Source organism: Corvus moneduloides, chromosome Z (assembly GCF_009650955.1).
Source record: "Corvus moneduloides isolate bCorMon1 chromosome Z, bCorMon1.pri, whole genome shotgun sequence".
Classification (NCBI taxonomy): Eukaryota; Metazoa; Chordata; class Aves; order Passeriformes; family Corvidae; genus Corvus; species Corvus moneduloides.
Genome location: NC_045511.1, coordinates 50,935,637 through 50,954,350, shown reverse-complemented (window position 1 = coordinate 50,954,350; position 18,714 = coordinate 50,935,637). Strand labels below are relative to the sequence as shown.

Sequence of the window (18,714 nt, the reverse complement as noted above, 5' to 3'; positions counted from 1 at the left end):
ATCAGGCCTGATGCTGTGATCACTTCCCTGGGGAGCCTGTTCCAGTGCCCAGCCACCCTCCGGGTGAAGAACCTTCTTCTACTGTCCGACCTAAACCTCCCCTGACACAACTTCTGGCCATTCCCTTGGGCCCTGTCACTGGTCTCCACAGAGAAGAGATCAGTGTCTGCCCTTCCTCTTCCCCTCATGAGGAAGTTGTAGATTGTGATGAGGTTGTAGATTGTGACTCCTCCAGGCAAGCCAAGCGACCTCAGACACTCTTCACATGGTTTCTGCTCTAAGCCCTTCATCATCTTTGTAGCCCTCTTTTGGATGCCTCCTAATACCTTTAGATCCTTCTTATATTGTGGTGCTCAGCAATGCAAAGAGTACTTCAGATGTTTTTCTCTTTTGAAATTATTTAAGATATCGCAAGCAATGTAAAACATGCACTAAAGTGGTAAAGCTTAACTGAGATAAATGAATTTATCTATATACATATCAATATCTCAGAGCAAAATGCCATTGGTGTAAATGAGTTAAAAAGTGTCTGTCAACAGCAACTTGTATGAAATGATACTTGTAAGAAATATGAAGAGTGTAGTAGAGGAGATGCATGCAAACACATGGAAGCAGGGAAAACAACTCATAGGAGGAACGAAGTAAACTGAATCTCCAGTTTGGTGGAATGCTCTTTTTTTCTCTCCATAATGCATCCACTGTGGCATTTAAACTGCATGTTAATCATAGAACAGCAAACTGCAGAACTGATGCAGGTTTTGTAATGAGATATGTCCATTACTGAACCAATTTGCAATGTGTAACTCACACCACTCTTAAGTGATTACTCTGACCAAGTGGATGCTGGCCTGATTTATGTTACACAAATCTCATTTAAGTGGAAAAAATCTCAACTGCATAGTTTAGATTCAAATTCAATTCAACTTTTACTTTACTGCTGCAACATGTATGATTGTATTTGCACCTTACAAGGCTGTTCAAATTATCAAAAACCTTTGTAGCCTGCATAAATGAACAGAACAATATCACTATACATGAAACATACCTGGGCTTGGGCACTCGTTCATCCGGAACTGGTGTCCATGTGGAATCTGGAGACTTTTGTTCTTTAAACCTCCCAGTAAACACATTGGCAATGTCAAGCATGTCATAGGCACAGACTGCAGAGCCAGGGATGCTGCAAAGTGACATTTCCCAGAAATTGTTACTCATTCTGCAGTTATGCATAAAACCTTGAGTGAAAAATATGCTCTGTAGAAGTCTTCCTGTCACAGGTTACTCAATTCTGAACTCTGAATCTGGTACCGACAGGAAAAGCCAGCCCCATGGAAAAGCTGGAATACCAATCAGCAGGCAGCTCCTGCCAAGAGAATTTAATTCAAAGCCTCTACAGAAGGAAGTAATTGCAATAATCTTGAAGAAGGGAAAGAATCTGTGAAACTCTGGCACTGGCAATGCATGAGGAGTAATGGCCAGTCTCATTCAGAACCCATTACTTGGAAATTCTAAGTCACAACATCTCTCAGTACCAACTCTTGTAGTCCCTGCCATGCCTCAAAACCACACCACAGACAGTTCAGAAGTTGGTTCTAATCAAACTGGAAGTGTGCTGCAATGTGCCATTGACCTGGCTTTTACATGTAATTTGTTCATGCTCCCACAGCCTGACATCCACAAAGGGCTCCCAGTGAAAAGGAGTTAACTATGCTCAGGAATTTGCTCTACTCAATGAAATGTAAAGAGCTTATAGAAACAAATTTGATGTTTATTTTAAGATCATAGCATTGCAAATTTCAACTTTTTGAATACTTGCATGCAACTGCATGACAGCATTGTCCAAACATAGCTATATTCTTACCTACATACTTTCTGAAAGGCTTATGGGTTTACCATGGTCAGTCGCTTGGAAGTATAAAATATTCATTTATCACTCATTCCTTTTTTTTTGTACGTGAACTACTGTATTTGTGTCTGACTTCCATCACTTAATTTTATTGGGTAAATAGCATGAACCCAGCTGGCTGAGGCTTTCAATACTGCTCTTAGCTAGTAGGTTATTACACATCAAAGAAAAAATGTAGGAACTATAATACTGTTACAGAGGATTAAGCTAAACTCCTAAAGGTATATAAATTGATAAAAAAACAACCCTTTGAATAGTAAAAAATTTCAAAATGCTTTTTACTGAAGAAAAACAACAAGTAGGGAGACAGTACAGTAGTCTTACTTTGATCTCCACAGGTTTGTCTTTTTATATGGAAGGAAACTTTAAAGCTCTTTATTAATTGATACTACACAGCAGGAGTTTTAAAAGGAGGCAGCCATACTTATGTTGATATAAGAGATGGTCAAGGATTTATTTGGACACACAGAGGACCTCTAGAAGACAGCTCAAGATCCACTCCAGCTAGAATATTTTGCACATTGCTGAATTAAGTCCTAAAGAAAAAAAACAACCATAAAATCTTGGGGTGTGTTACACACAACTGAAAGTGCTGACACCCACGCTCAACACACAACTACACACTGATGGAGGCATTGCCATGGTGAAAGGACTGCAACATCTTTTACTCTGGAGGGTGGCAGATTGCAGGATGGAGCACTGTGGGTCACAGCCAAGGAGGTCCAAGCCACCTCTAAACTATTGGACTAAAGCTCATCACTAGCTTCTGCCCAAGTGACCTCTGATGAGACTGAGGAATCTCTTTCACTTCACTCTAGAAGGAAATTTTGTTCCAGAGACCAAAGGTATTTCTTGCAACTTTACTTTAGTGGAGGAGGAATGGGAGAGATGGTTCCATGTCAAAAGTAGGTTTCATAGAACTACAGAATCACAGAACATCCTGAATTGGAAGTGACTCACAAGGGTCACTGAAGTCCAGCTTCTCCTGCACAGGACACCCGAAGAATTGTACCATGTGCCTGATAGCATTGTCCAGGTGGTCCTTGATCTCTGTCAGGCTTGGTCCTGTGACTACTTTCCTGGGGAGCCTGTTTAGTGCCCAACCACCCTCTGGGTGAAGAACCTTTTCCTAATATCCAGACTAAACCTCTATGACTCAGCTTCCTTGAGTCCTCTTAGAGGTCACCAGAGAGCAGAGATTAGTTCCTGCCCCTCCTCTTCACCTCATGAGGAAGCTCTGAACTGCTGTGAGGTCTTCCCTCAGTCTTATCTTCTCCAGGCTGAACAAACCAAGTGGCCTCATTCACTCCTCATATGACTTCCCCTCAAGCCCTTCACCATCTTTGTAGCTCCCCTTTGGATGCTCTCCAATACCTTCAGATCCTTCTAATACTGTGGCACCCAAAGCTGCCCCCAGCACTTGAGGTGAGGCTGCCCCAGTGCAGAGCACAGCGGGACAATCCCCTCCCTTGCCCAGCTGGCGATGCTGGGCCTGATGTCCCCCAGGACACACTTGGCCCTCCTGGCTGCCAGGTCTGCTAATAAGCTGTCTCCAAGAAGATATGCCTTCCTGTCATCTTCAGTGTCTGGCAAAACCTTGAGCCTACAAAATAGTATTTTTCTTTTTACACCAAGTACTTAGATTTTAAAATGCTTAAGGAAAAGAATTATTCATGACACACCACAGAAAATACTAGCAGAGTGGGAGGACAATCTCAATTTTGAGATAATTGTGAGACACAATCTATTTTCTGATGTTGCATCTCTATTTGTTCACCTGTTTTTACTATGCCAGATTGCATGAAAAGAGATCATTTTAGTTTAAGCCTGTATTCCCTATTGGTGGCATAATTATTGCATTGCAGTTCCTATTGTTTTGATGTCAAAAGCAGTGATTATAGATTACAGGCCCAGGCTTACTCGCATCTGAAGTCAGTCCTGGCTTTGACCAGAGGTGGCAAGGGTACAGCAAAACTAAATGAATTTCATCAATAAAATTCCTCTTTCAGCTCAAATCTTACTCTGTGAAACTGCGATATATTTTGTAATTAGAATGCTACTATTTTTTAAATTTCTCTGGGAGTTCACAATAATTAGATACAGTTATTCTTCTAATAACTTCCAGAGAAACATGCTATAAAAGTGTAAATGTAATAAAATCTCTACAGATGAACGGATGCTTTTGGATAACCATGCAAACAATGTTTTGGGTTAAACACAGAAGGTGTTCTGGGGACCCTCCTTTCCAGCAAGCAAGACCTTGGTTCTCCTGGGAGAGTCAGGGGGCAGCAGGGTCAATGCAGGGTCAAGGATCAAGCAAGAGTTACCAGGGATGCATGAAATAAAGAGAAAGAGATAACGCGGTTCTTGGAGGTTTAGATATAAACAGCACAGACTCAGTCCTTTCTTTCTGAGGAAAAAATACCGTATTTTCTCTTTGGAATAATACTTTGCAAGTTACAAGCTGCAACACTTCTTGGTGGTTAGTGTGAACTATTCCCATAAAGAAAAGTATGTCTGAGGAATGTGTCCAGATAGTAAATGAGTGAAAGCTGCTCCAAGTCATCAGGTATGAAATGCAGTAAGCAATACCAGGGTACCTTGAAATTAAACACAAACTATCGGTAAGCACAGAGTACATAAAAATTACATTGTACGAGCAATCACTTCTTGTGCTTGCATAAAGTAAAAAGAAAGTGCAATGGAAAGCAAAACACAAAGGTAAAAGGTAAAAGGTTATTGTGACTATTACCTATTATATGGAGTGGAGAATGTTGCTAAAACAACATCCCGGCCATTGAAATGGATAACATCTGTAACTGACTGCAGTATGTTAAAGTAGAAGTGTGAGTCGCCAGGAACTGAGCAGTTCAACCGAGCCTTGAGAAAGGAAGTCCACTGTTTTTCCAGCACTCGCTGAGATCCTCCCATGTCATTTTTGCAAACCTGGGCCACCCTCGGGAAAACCACCTGGAAGGAATAGAGCAAAAATAATGGAGAAAATTAAGTGTTTGCTTGAACTAAAGACTTTGTTGGAATACTGCTTTTAAAACACTTGGAATAACACAGCAAGGCGCTTAATTTAATACCACTTTTCTATAATCTGTGACAAATAAGAAACAGAAAAATTAGGCTTTGGAACAGTGTGCTATGAAAGATAAGACTGTGGCATTTACTATACAGCCATAAATCCTTCAGGAGATCTGTTCTCAACCCATATAAAACTTATTTCCATACAGACTGCTTAGCTTTCTATTTCCCCAAACAAAAGCACATTTCATATTCACAATCCCTGCAACCCACACTGCTGCTCAGATTCTTGTGTTTTCAGCACTTAAAAACTATGCAAATCTTGCTCGGCTTTTATTCCTGCTCTTCACCTTTGTGACCTTGGTCAGCTTTTCTGACTGCTTAGTCAGAGAGCTATTGTGAAATTAGCAAAAATGCAGAAAGCGTTTAATTATTCTTTGCAGAATGGCAGAGAACAAAATTCCTACCCATGTTTACTCAGCACTCTAATTCATATTTCTTACATAAAAATTTCTTCCTGCTTTGGAATCCATTTTTAACAATTATCTACTATGCTGAACTAACTACATTAGCCTTGTGCTTTTTATAATTTCAGAAAAGAGACTCCAGCATACACCATCACTGTAAGAAACCACACAGTTTCCTTTCAAGACAGTGCAATGTTTCACTCCAGCCAACCTTTTGGCTTGAGCAATAGGAATCTTCTCAAAATGCTGACCTTGTCATCATGATTTATGGTTCTCATTTCAAGGTCACTCGTAACAGCATTGGTCCAAGAATAGCGTAAGTTTTCCTCCTCCTGAATCTGACAAAATCATTCAAGGCAATGTGTTCGCCCTTACCTTTCCCATGCTGTTGTACTCCACTGCTATTTCCCGGAAGAAGAAGTATATGTAATTGCCATAGTCAACTGCCTGAACAAAGTACGGTTCTAGAAGAAAACAACAACCCAAGACATCTGATTTAGGCACCATGTACAGGATCCAGCATGCACAGAGAAGCCAAATACATTCACACTTAACATCCAGAGGTGAAATGTCTGCATTTGACAAACTTGATCAGTTTTCAGAATGAACAAATCACTGCCAGAAAAGAATCACTGTCTGGGGACAGGAGAGCTGGGAACAAGTCTGTGCAACATCACTGCAGGGTAGTTAAGTCTCTGCCACTAATACGCCTGCCCTGCATGGAGTAAGAGGAAAGGTAAACAGGCATTTATAACTGTATGCCTGAGGGGTCCAAGCAGTGCTCTTTATGGCATGCAGGCTGTGAGCTGAGGGAATAACAAACCACGTAACTGTTTCTGCCCACACGTGTCTGTAGCAGCAAGCAAAGTGGGACAGCTAAAGTTGACACCTGGCAAAACATTTCTGCATGCAGAAAAATACTTGAAACTATGGCTTTGCTCTCTGTTAAAATCACTCCAAATGCTAACAATTCTTAACACCTACATGAAGATAAACAGCACGGTCCTTAACAATGAGGGCATTTACAGCACAGAAATTGCCTAATTCAATGGCAGCAATACAATCCTTAAGAACCGTAACAGAAAGGCTTTGTGCAATATCCCCATAATTTTAGTTTCATTAATGAATCTTAACACTACAGGACAAACCTTCTATAGTTCATAAAGCCTTGATTGTTACCTAACAGCGCTGTGGCAGGAATATTTTCAAACACAGCCCAAGTACACAGAGCCCTGCAAGGTCCAACTTTTACATCCAACAGATGTAAACTGGTGGATTTCAGCTTGGAAAGCTCACTGTAATACATATTCTGATCTACCCAGCTCACAGCTTCTGTCAGGTCCAGTAACTTTGGGTCAGGAGAAGAGTGAAAGAGATAAACAGATCAGTGTAAGCAAGAGATGTAATCTACTTCCTTCTTTCTGCCAGAAAGCATTGGTGAAATGACATGACAAAGAGGTCTGTCAGAAATCCAAGACTCCTCAGAGATGCTGCTTTTTTCTCCTTGTTTGTTTACCTACCTTTCAACCACTTGGAGTCATGTTTAACTGTCCGCAGGGTTGGGCTGTCTCCAAGGCTCCGGTATATTACTGCATCTATTGCAAGGAAGTCGGTCACTGTGGCAGAATACAGTTTTCCCTCTGGGGAGGAAGGAAAGAAGAAACAAGGGGGGAGGAGCATTAGAAATAATAAAATTGCCTTCTCTCATCAGTCACATGAGAAGGGGGGAAACAAAACCATCACAGTCTACTTAGGAACACTGAAGGAAGGGAAAAATCCAGCTAGGTAAATGGAACTGAGTACTGAACAAGCAAGTCACTCACCACTTTGCAAAATGGTAATTTCAGAGGGGTGCTATAGGAGAAAATAACCTTATGGAATAATTCTTCCTTGTCTTAGGTATGTCACACTGAACTACTCTATCCAGTCACATGTTCCTAGTTAAATGCTCAGAAATTCTGCCTAGGTATGTCAACAAAACAAGCATAACAGAACTCTTAGTTTTAACTGGGAGTGCAAACCAGACAGGGCTTGAAGACTGTGAGCTAATTGACACTTACGAAAATTTCTCCCCTTGAGAGCACTTCTGCTCTGTCAGAGATCACTAACAAAAAATTAAATAGCATGCTGGGAGCCATGCTCAAACAGGAATGCAAAGAGATGGGGGAGGATTGCCCATCAATATTTCTTTTCTAGCATGTATTTTAGGCATTTCCTGCATGCATTATGCATTCCTCTCTCCTAAAAAATGGAGGAGAAGTGATAAGAAAGGGCCTACAAAATGGCACCCAAAGGACAACCAAAACAAACAAAACTATAAGGACATAAAAGCATAAGCCTCAGCAACATTTTTAAATTTCATTTTTTGTCTAATCTGTTTGCAGGTCATGGTAACTGTACAGGACTGTTTTCATGTGTGAGATAGGTCTTGGAACATGCTGTCTGCTAGAACCACAAGCACTGCAGCACGAGCACACCAACTTGTGTCTCTATTGTGTCTGCATAAAAATCAGAATTGTCTACATCTCCTTCGACAGAAATTATGTTGGTGCCTTAAAGGCACCAGCACTGAGGACATACCCAGGACAAAGCAGAGAGGCTTCTATTGGTCAAGCGCTCCTCACTAGACTTTAACCCAACATTTAATTTAAGACTGAGAGGGAATCTCATTAATGCATAGGACTATCTCAAAGGCAGCTGCCAAGAGGATGGTGCCAGACTCTTTTCAGCGGTGCCCTGTGACAGGACAGGCTGTAAACTAAAACACAAGAAGATCCACCTCAATACAAGGAAGGACTTCTTTACATTGAGGGTGGCAGAGCACTGGAACAGGCTTCCCCCAGAGGTTGTGGAGTCTCCGTCTCTGGAGACATTCAAACCCCACCTGGGCACATTCCTGTGTCACTTGCTGTAGGTGACCCTGCCTTGGCAAGGGGGGTTGGGCTGGATGATTTCCAGAGCTGCCTTCCAACCCTAACAACTCTGTGAGTCTGTGAATTTCAGCTCCAGATTTAAAGTTCAGACTGTTTTTTATTAGGAGGACTGTATGCTTTGTTCTGACTTACGCAATTCTTGTCCTTATTTGGCTACCTAAGAATGATAATTTTTTCTTAGCAAAACAGAAAAAATATTTACAGCATGCCTTCCCTCCCCCCCCATCCCCCAGATTCAAAATAGAATAAAAAGCTGAATTGTTTAGATAGAGATGTCTGAACTCATGTTAATACAGCCACATATTTATTTTCTTTCCTGCCAAGTTCCTGTGACCAACTACAATTCACACATATCAGCTGCAATAGCTGCAGGCTGCAAGAAGAGCCATATTCATGTAAGTGCATCCAACAAACTCAGATGACCTGGATTAGTGCCCTAAACTGTTCTGAAACTGTTTTTCACTGCACTCTGAAAAGTTAGCACAGGTATCAATACGTATGACACATAAAACAGTGATTTTCTGAAGCCAGAAGATTTATGGGGCATATTCTACAAATATTTATTTGAATTGTATCAAATTTATTCTGAATCACCATGAGGGAGCATGATCCTTTCTATAAATATTCTCTTTACTTTCAAATAATGTGAGGGTTTCTTCAGCAACAAAGCCGGAGTCATCTTACTGAACTTCATCTGCATTCAAAGTGAATGTTTACAGTGGGCTGGTCATAAATGCTTTCTTGGCGTGAGAAAGACCCTTCTGAAAGGTCATTCAGACTGCACTAAGGATAGGGAGTCTGAGATATACGGGAAAAATGTTTCTCTGAAGGTGTTTCTCTTTTTCCATGCTTTATGAATTACCTGCTACAATTAGAGAATTTCTACTATATATTCCTGTGACTGTAATTAAGAAATCACATAATACCACTATCATCATCACCATTATTTTTGAAACAAAAGGACCTATTTATTTACACTATAAAGAGTTAAAAAAAAAAATTGAAATAAAAAAAATTGAAATAAAATCTCTCCTTTGTGAGGCAGATGATGATACCTCTAACAGAGTAGTACTTAAGAGAGCCCTTTGGGTATAGACCCATTTGAGAATGGCTGAAATACTTGCACATTCTCAATCTTCAGAGAAATAGCTTAAGTATTTCCATGTAAGCACCCAGGCTCTGCTTTATAGCATCACACCTGCTGAAGAGGACTCACATTACCATGGATGACTTCTTTATTATCTTCACCACCTATCTTACAGCTAGATCTAGGAAAAGATCAGCAGGATTCACACTAAGAGAAGTTCAATAAAGAAACAATTTAATCAGGAAGTCATGAAGAGATAGACAAAAATACCACACAACCAACAGCCAAAATTAACCTCATTTATAAGATCTCACTTTTTCTAACTATTATAGTAGAAATCAGAGCTAACACTGTTCTCCTGCATGCAGCATAAATTACCACTGACCAATAAAGTTCTCTCCTTTGTCTACAGCAGCTCGTAAGACCATATTAAGATGTTTTCAGGTTAAAAAAAAAAATCCCCTTCCCCTTCCTCCTAGATCTAGAAAAGGGCATGCCACAGCATTTTCCCTAACTTCCTGTTATTATGAATATATCCTGCTTAATTCTTATTAAAGCTTACACAAGCTTTGACTTCCTTTGACGTTCATAGAAGCTGGATGCAGCCAGAAATGGTGCCTTACACTGGCCATATTATCAAGAATACAGGAAATACTGAAATATTGATCCAGGAAACTGAGGCTTCATGCAATGTTGATGATAGTGAGCTCCAGAGATAGGAAGGCTTTTTTGCTAGGGATTTCCTTATGCCCCCTGTTTTTAGTCACTGTTCACTCCCCTTGACACCTTTTAGATTTAGGCATTCTGGGCTCAAGCAAGAGGCACAGCGTTCTGACAAGCCTGGACTGCAGAACAAAAAGTAAAAAGTTTGTTTCTGTCATTTTACCTGCAAACAATGCAACGTTGGCATGCTTTGCATCATAGGGGCACCTGGCCATTCCACTGAATTCTTCTTCCAGGTACTCCAAGGTATCCATCTGAAAAATGAAAGGGAGCTCCTCAGATAGAGAAACAAAACTTCTCACCCGGAATGAGGCTTATGACAGTGTTTCCTCTTGTCAGAGCAGAGGAGAAGGCCCTTTCTCTAACTTTACTCCTGACTATGAACTAAAAACCTGACAAGAATCATAGTAATAAATAAAAGGAGTCTGAAGAAAGTATGCCCAGTAAGTCAGGAATTCTTTTGGAGCTAATCACTCTCACCTTGACACATTTTACAAAAGTCTTCAGTCTATATTTTATCTGTACACAAGTTTTGCGTTTTGAACTTTAGCAGGCTATGTGGTGTGTGGTTCTGGCAAGGCTCCAAAATTTATCCTCAACAGTGACCCAACAGAAGCGCTCTTAGACACAGAAAAGACTGCAAACCACAGCAGTCAGAAGAAAAAACACTAGGACAATTATCTCTGTGTGCATTTTTCTCCCCCAAGTTCAGAGATCCTTCTGCTCTAGTCTCAACAATCGTGCTCTCTTCCTTGATTTGCATATTCAGAAAGATGCTCTTCAAGTTTCGCTATATCAGTTGAGGTCTGTGTCACAGAGAAATCCTCTTAACATCAGGCAAGAATTAGTCGGTGCAGGAATTGTAAATTCTGAGGCTTATATGTAACTCCTGGGAAATAAATTCACCCTGGGCACTGATAATGACACAAATATACAGACTGACTATACATGAAGTTCAAGCAGGTTTAGTGAGCTAAGGGAGAATCGTACACCTCTTACCTCTTTAAGATTCTTATACTACTTTATTTTGGGAATAAGAACCTTTGTAGCATATTCAGGTTACTTGTCCAGCTCATACCGTATAGATCACATACAGTAAAAATTCACAGAGCATGAAAAATAAGCCACATCACCCCATCAACAACTTAAATCAACTTTTAATTCATATGTTACAGCTTCTAAGTCCCTCGGTGTATGATTTGGCATCATTTGTTTTCTGTCATATACTCTTCCTGGTCAAAATACAGTCTGAGGGGAGTTAGTTGTGTTTACTCAAAGTCTGAAAAGCATTTCATGTGATAGTGAGAGGAAATGAGTTACAGTCCTGAGTAACTTTTCCTGCACCAAGCTCCACACCCTGGGCTCATCCTCACAACCATTGGCATGCTTAAGGGACAGCCTTGCTTTCTGTTTGGCACGTTTAGTTCTCTCTCTGTATAATGAAGAAATACATGGAGGAAAAGCCAGGGCAGGTGTTACAGAGGGATCATTATCCAGCCCTGCATCACGGGGAATGAAAATTCTGGAGTAAGGGTGAGGAAGCCATTTATATGCCTCACATGAGGATGCCAAAGAAATCGGTAGTTGTATCTAAAAGACAACTTCCTAGCAAGGGGACTGGCTGAGATTTGTTAGCCTCATTAATGGCATTCAGAGAAAAAAAATTACAAACTGTACTAGAAGACGAAATACAGCCCTGAGAGATCAAGAAGCTTCATTGCATACTAGGAGCAGGCAAGGAAAGAAAGAATAAAATAAACAGCTGTTAACAGAGCAGCTAACTGTACCTCACAGTTACCATGACAGGCTTGTATTCTTACTCAAATTTGGTTCTTCCTCCACTGACTGGAAGAAAATGCTACCCTGCTCTTCTCTCCCATGTTTTCTAAACTGCAGCCAATATAGGGGCTAAATGAGGTAAAGTAGCATTGCACAAAAATCAAGGAAGAGCAGCAGACACAGTGAATACCACTAGGGAAGTAGTTTTCCTGGATGTTAACGTCTTTATTCTGTTTTTTTACTGTCACTCTGAACCCAAAAACTGAATGAGAATTGTGATTTTGTCAGGAGCAGCATTAGTAAAACTGATTTTTATTTTTCCAGAAAAAAGATGAAAAATGACTTGTGGGACATAACAGTGCCTAGAAAAGCAGAACCTGGATGTCAAATGCCTAAACAAATTCATTTCAAAGCTACTCCAGAGACATCCAGGGTTGGGAGTCATATCACAATACAGTGGTGAAAGCCTAAAAAAATGGCAAATATTTGAATGAAGGGGTCCTGTTGGGATGCAGATTACTGAGACACACTATGCCAAAGGAATAAATTGGCTTCAGGGCATAATGTCAAGAATGCATGGACCAGCACAGTTTTCTACACTGCTCTAGATAACGTTTTGGCTTTGCAGATCCCCAGCTAGTGAGGAATACCTCACTGTTCTGCTGTATTGTTCCTTGTGGAGATTTGCTCTTCAAACATTTCCACAGCACACAATCCCATAGGATCTCCTCAGTGTCCCTATCCAGGGGACTCACAAGAAACTCAGGTTTTGCTTGCATGGCCTGAAGTGTCCTGAGAACTGGTTTTGAGATTGAGAACAGTACAACATAAATTTAAAAACATGCTACTCAGAACCAATAACCCCCAATATTAGTCTATGACTTGATGTGGGTGTCAGTGGCAAGCTGAGGAACTTTCTCAGGAGTGACTACATCCACAAGCAAGGATCTGAAGGACTCCGCGCCTATGGAGGACAGTGTGAAGTGGCAATAGTCTTGATGTGCAGGAGTTGCAAAGAACTACGTCTTTAGTCTGAGATATTCTCAGAAACCCAATCAACATTGAACTTGGCAGCACTGAAATAAGTCAGGATAAATGTTTCAGAGTTGAGTGGTGCACAGTTGAATGACAACCTTGTGCTGCTGCCAACATAGTCACAATAAATCCAACCAAAAGACAAGGCATAAGGGAAATCCCAGAAACAGATTACATACCTTGTAGTTTCTGCAAGAAGGGTTGAATGCATTCGTTCCGCAGATAAACAGTGTATCCTCATTTCTTTTTAGGAGAACCTTAATAAAGTTATGACATTCATCCTGAAGAAAAATAATAAAATCTATTTCAACTACTGAATTTTGGGCATCTGTTTTTATGTTTAAGCCGTGATATTTCATTGTCAGGTTTAAAATTAAATTGGCTGGTACCAAATTGGCTGTGATATTCTGGCCGTATTTTGTCTATGTTTAACTGACAATGAGCAAGTTCTAATTAATTTATATTCTAGTGGTTTAAAAATTACAAAGAACTGAAAATACAGCATTCATATCACAGGTCTTAGTTTGCTGTTGTTGACAAAGGTGAATTTTGTTTGAAAACTGTTGCTTTCCTCAAGAGTGAAAAGTCTGATCTTTTTGTCACCCATGTTGCTGTCACACAGTGACATCACCACCACTATATACTGGCATAAAGTATCTGTAACTAGAAGGGGAAGTAGATGTAAGTAATCAAAGAGTCTGCATCTAATTATGATACTACTTGTGCCAGTCATAGGTTACAGTAGGGCAAAACTGCTGTGAGAAATAGTCCTTCTACAACAACCACACACTTGTGTTTTCTGATGCTTTGCCTGAACTCAGTAAATTCCCACAGGGTTATGGACAGCAGCACTTGGCTTTTGAAGCAATGGTAAGCAAAATCAGTAAGCATTGTCACCTTCTCAATGCCTTAAGTATTTCAGGGTATTGCTGTGGTTTCTGTCGTAATATTTTACCACTTTCAAAGTCAACTATTTTTGCAAATTAAAGCCTTCAGTAAGTTGATGGAAAAGGCAATTACTGGTAAGAAGTGAATGGCATGATCCATTCCACATCACAGTCAGCAGCCTGAGATAATAGTGATGCAACTAAAGTGGCAGTTGCAGAAGAAATGAAAATTGCCTACCTTATGTTTTCCCTTCATTCTGCATGTGTCTACATCAGCTTGTCTAGATTTCCATGTCAATTTCTGCAAGATTCAAGAAAAATCAATTAGAACTCAGAGGTTTTTTACTTTTGATTTCAGAAGTAGAAATCCCTTAGAGGAAACTAGCTTTTGAACATACATATATTGAAAGTTTTTTGCACTCTTTCTTCATGATTAATTCACCACAACAATGAAAGTTCAGTGATGTGGAGTGTTCATTTGATTTTGTTTTGCCACCAATTCATGAGACTGGAAACCCATTCCTCTTTTTTTAAAGCCCAAACTAACAGAATTCAACAATAGGCCAACTTTGAAAACCGTGTACTTTTCTTAAAAGTACTAGATATTCTCTTCTTTTAATTAATATTGCTTACAAATCAGAATTATCATTTACGGACTATGAACCTTCACTGGATTCTAAATGAAATATGCAGTCTCAAAGACGACATTTTAGATCTGGAAAGAAATCAAATCCAGGTAATTCTTACCACTTCAATTCATCTAACAAGCTCAAAGAGTTTTCCACCTGTCAAGACATATCTGACTTTATCTGCCAACAGTCTTCCTCCAGAACACTTACAGGTAAATCCCAGCCATGATTTTTTTTTGAGATGAGTTTCAAAAAAGGTCAAATGTGGAAGGCTTATTAATTATAATAAGACTTTGTTTAAAATCATGTGGGCTAAGATGGTATCACCTTAGACACTATTGCCATGATAGTTCTCACAGTGTTCTTGATGAGTAAACTGAGGGGTCCAAGCTGAAAGATAACCATGAATGTTTATTTCCATTATAAGCCTAGGCCCTCACTCTTCGATGAGTAAAAAGTTCATCTTCAGCATCATTCACAGTTATAATGAAGCACTGTCCCCTCCTCCAGTGGAATTCATCCAATGCCCAAATTTGTATGATCTTCTGCTGGACCAAGGCTGTGTTTAACATATTTACACAATATGAATACACTGCAAAGGAGCTGAAGGGAGATTATTTTCAGTATGTTCATGTTAATATACAATACAGTAATGCAGACAAAGCCTTTCTTAGTTTGAATGCAACTTTCCATGGAGATAATGTGAATACATCTACAAAGTGACGTTACAGTGAGATTTTATTTAGTCAGTTCTTGCATGAGTGAAAAAAATTTGTGCGCATGTAAATATGTAACTTGCTTTTTGTGATGGAAGTTTCAGTAGATGTAATTGGGATAGTATAGCTGTTATAGAAAACTGCTGCATATAAATGAATAGATGTTTGACAGATGTTTCATCAGGGACCTCACCGTATTTCAGTACAGATTGCTTATCAGCCCAGCTAAATCACTTATCAGAAATTCACAGAGGACAAGATTGCTATTCTAGCTCTCCCCAAATATGATTAGCAATGCCATCTTACTTGCTTATTATAGTTTTACAGCAGTGCTGGCAAGTTCTTTAAAACAATGTCATCATCCTATTTTATCCTAGCTTGTTCTAGTGTCCTTGGTTTCTAGGTGATGATAAAAGCTACTTACTTTGCTAAAATAAATTTCTTCTGTATGTGATGTGTCCATATCAACAGTATAAATATGGTCCCTGTAAACAAAAGGAAATGAAGTCAAATGGAGTAGTCAGACAGTTCATTTTCTGTAAGAGACCTATCTGTCACCAGATAATCCACAATCCACTTACAAAAAATCACAGGTCTTACTAGGAAACATTCCTGGCAGCATCTCCTGCTTCTCCCACAAAAGCATTTTCACATATAAACTGTTTGCCTTCCCATCAAAAAAAAAAAAAAAGGTGCTACAAAACTTCGGAATAAGGTTCTTTCCCAAAAGCAATTATTTGAACAAATGAGATTTAGGAAAGTAGATGAGTCTCACATGATTTCTGCTCTATCAGTCATACAGCAGATTCCACAATCTAGCATGCAGATGTTTTTCTGTATCTTGAAATCAGCTGCAATAGCTTTTAGGCAGCCTTTGCCAGATTCCTGGGCTAGCAGTCACTGAGTCACATTTAGCCATTCAGGGTTAGAAAGAGGCTAATCTTTTCTTTTTACTTTTTTCTCCCTTTCCCTTTCCCTTTCCCATTCCCATTCCCATTTCCCATTTCCCTTTTCCTTTCCTTTTACTTTCTTTTTTCCCTTTTAATTATATGTCTAACCTTAGCTGTTATAATTTGATTGACAATATGGTAGACAAAAGGCTGACAGACAAAAAACTATTCCCAGAAATTATTCTTCTTTTCACACACTGCTGGCCAAACTAAACTGTAAAATACTTCTCTAAAAAATGTTCACACTTTTTTTCTTGCATTTACTTTCCTATTTTCCTGAGAACCTGTCCCTCTCTACAATTAGCTGCGAATCTCTTATTGGAAAGAAGACATAGACACAGGTATTCAGGTAAAGAGATATTTTTAGACATTCTTCTCCATGTAAGCTGAGAACAAGGATAGCTCTGTACAGAGCTCAAAAGTTGAAAAAACCCACCAACCCACAACACTGTAGTAACCAGCACATCAAACTGGGACTGACACCTCATTTTTCCTTGAAATAAAATTGGATTTTTTTCAACATGCAGAAAGCTGCACAGCTGATGCAAGATCCACGGCACTGGAGGGGTCTGCTAAAAGCACTATACAGGCTGTTTCCATTTTAGAAATCCCTGTTCTGAAGGTTGGCTTCATTTTATTGGGTTTTGGGGAAACAGTGCTAGTCTCTTTAAATAAGGTAAAAAAAAAAGAAAAGAAGGAATACTGCTACAAGAGAAATAACACCTCTCAGGTCGGGAAAAAAGGCAGCACTGTGGTAGGGAGCTGGCTTTTAAAAATTTGTCTCCTGTGGAGCTTGAGGCTGTTTGCTTTGTAAGATGCCAAATCGAGGAGTTGACGGGTTTTCTTCTCCTCCAGACTGTAAAACCAGAACTGTCATTTACTTCCAAGATTGGTTTAATACTTCAGTTTGTTATTTGCCTGACTTCAGTTACAGAGCAGTGGTCAGGGTTGGTTCTGGAATAAAATTATCTATTAGTACAATATCAGCTTCATAGATTACGTCATGGTTCCCCTTTTATGTGCATTGCTCTTTATTGCTGTCACTCCTCCTATATAAAAGTGGGGGGAAAAAAATCTCTTGAATTGCAAATGAAGTGCGGGTAGACCTCTAAAAGCCTTCTTCCTGTACAGCTCTTGGTTTTAATCATCAGCCTCCCTTTCCAGAGGTTATAATTTTTCTTTTTCAACAAGACAATTAGAAAATACAGCGGTGGTGCTCAGAAAGAGTAGGGTTATTTAGTTTCACTCTCAATAAAACAGCCTTCAGAAGACTTTCTGGTTCAAGAAAGGGTTCAAAGGAAACTCAGATGCTAAGTTACAGGATTATTGGAAAGAAGGTTAGCATCAGGAAAATTACATATAATTTTCTCATGCCACAGATGAAACACAGTTGCTGACAGTGTCAGGATGGAGCGAAAGAACTGTCAAATTCAGAGGAGGACTCCCTAATCACAGAAAACGTGGGATTGTCCTCTCCCTCCTTTTCCTGCTGCTGCCCAACTCCTACTATCTACTAGCTGTGGTATGTGTACAGTTTGCTGCTAATTAAGTTATTCTAACACAAATTTACTTAATCCTAGAGCTTACATTTCTCCCACCTCCAGTCAGCAGAACGGAGTTTTGTTGCCATGGCACAATCTTGTCGAGGAAGGGAATTTAAATAATGCCACCGGCTGTGCACGACCCTTGGCGCTTGGTGCATGGTTTGGAAACATGTAACTGCAAATGAGGAGAGAGCCATCCTAGCCCCTGCTCCTCGACTGTTCCCTTCATATGCACGGGGTGGCAGGTAATGTGAACAAAAGCTGCCACTGCACGAGACAATGGGAGGAGGAGACATAGCAAACTTAGAAAAGGGTGTGTGTGCCTGGGTGTGGGTGAGCTCGAGAGAGATGGCGTGCGAGTATCCTTCCCATGAGAAAAAAGACGACAGAGCTGGTCCTTTGAGACTGCAAGCCAGATATTCAGACAGTAAAGCTTTATGGCCTCTGGCTGAGTTACTCTGATTTATATTGGCTGCGTATCTCTGCCTGATAATATGAAATAATGCCTTTCTGCAGCGACACAAAACTTTATTTGGTAATAGCTAATACAGGAGTCATGTATCCCATGTGACAAAACAAGTAGCGAACTGACAGAAATTTTAGTCTATGCCAGTTTCCCATTAATAAAATGTTAGCACTTCTCAAATCTGAGTTTCTGCTGCACTGAAACTGTCTGCAAAAGTCAACACTGGATCTTCTAAAACAAGCAAACAAAAAAAACCCCAACCCAAAACAAAAACTTTCAATATTTAACCATTTGTTTTGATTGTTTTTTCAGATAACTGGTAAAACATAAACTTAGGATCACTATATTTCAATGTCTAAAAAAAGCATGAGAGCAATATCTCATATAACAGACCGAAGACTTATGTTAACTACAGTTTTCAATGAATCTTGTTACAAAAGTCTTGGCAAACATCTTTGATTGTGTACAAATTTGCTTTCAATCTCTAGATTTACTACTGCCTCTGAAGGAGATGCAGTATTTGGGTTACAAACTTTCATTCACACTAGATACTGAAGGATGACTC

General features: G+C 39.7%; 1 protein-coding gene across 5 annotated transcripts in view; it reads right to left on the bottom strand.

The window, feature by feature from the left end:
* Window positions 1–18,714, bottom strand: part of SEMA6A (semaphorin 6A) — a 119,565-nt gene that overhangs the window by 44,725 nt on the left and 56,126 nt on the right. For all 5 annotated transcript variants that reach the window (XM_032097167.1, XM_032097171.1, XM_032097172.1 and 2 more), the window contains exons 4-11: window positions 15,614–15,674; window positions 14,083–14,145; window positions 13,137–13,238; window positions 10,307–10,397; window positions 6,921–7,040; window positions 5,776–5,864; window positions 4,656–4,873; window positions 1,046–1,177 (exon numbers count right to left, since the gene is read on the bottom strand). In XM_032097167.1, coding sequence (XP_031953058.1) covers window positions 1,046–1,177; window positions 4,656–4,873; window positions 5,776–5,864; window positions 6,921–7,040; window positions 10,307–10,397; window positions 13,137–13,238; window positions 14,083–14,145; window positions 15,614–15,674 — 876 coding nt within the window. The remainder of the gene's footprint in view (window positions 1–1,045; window positions 1,178–4,655; window positions 4,874–5,775; window positions 5,865–6,920; window positions 7,041–10,306; window positions 10,398–13,136; window positions 13,239–14,082; window positions 14,146–15,613; window positions 15,675–18,714) is intronic.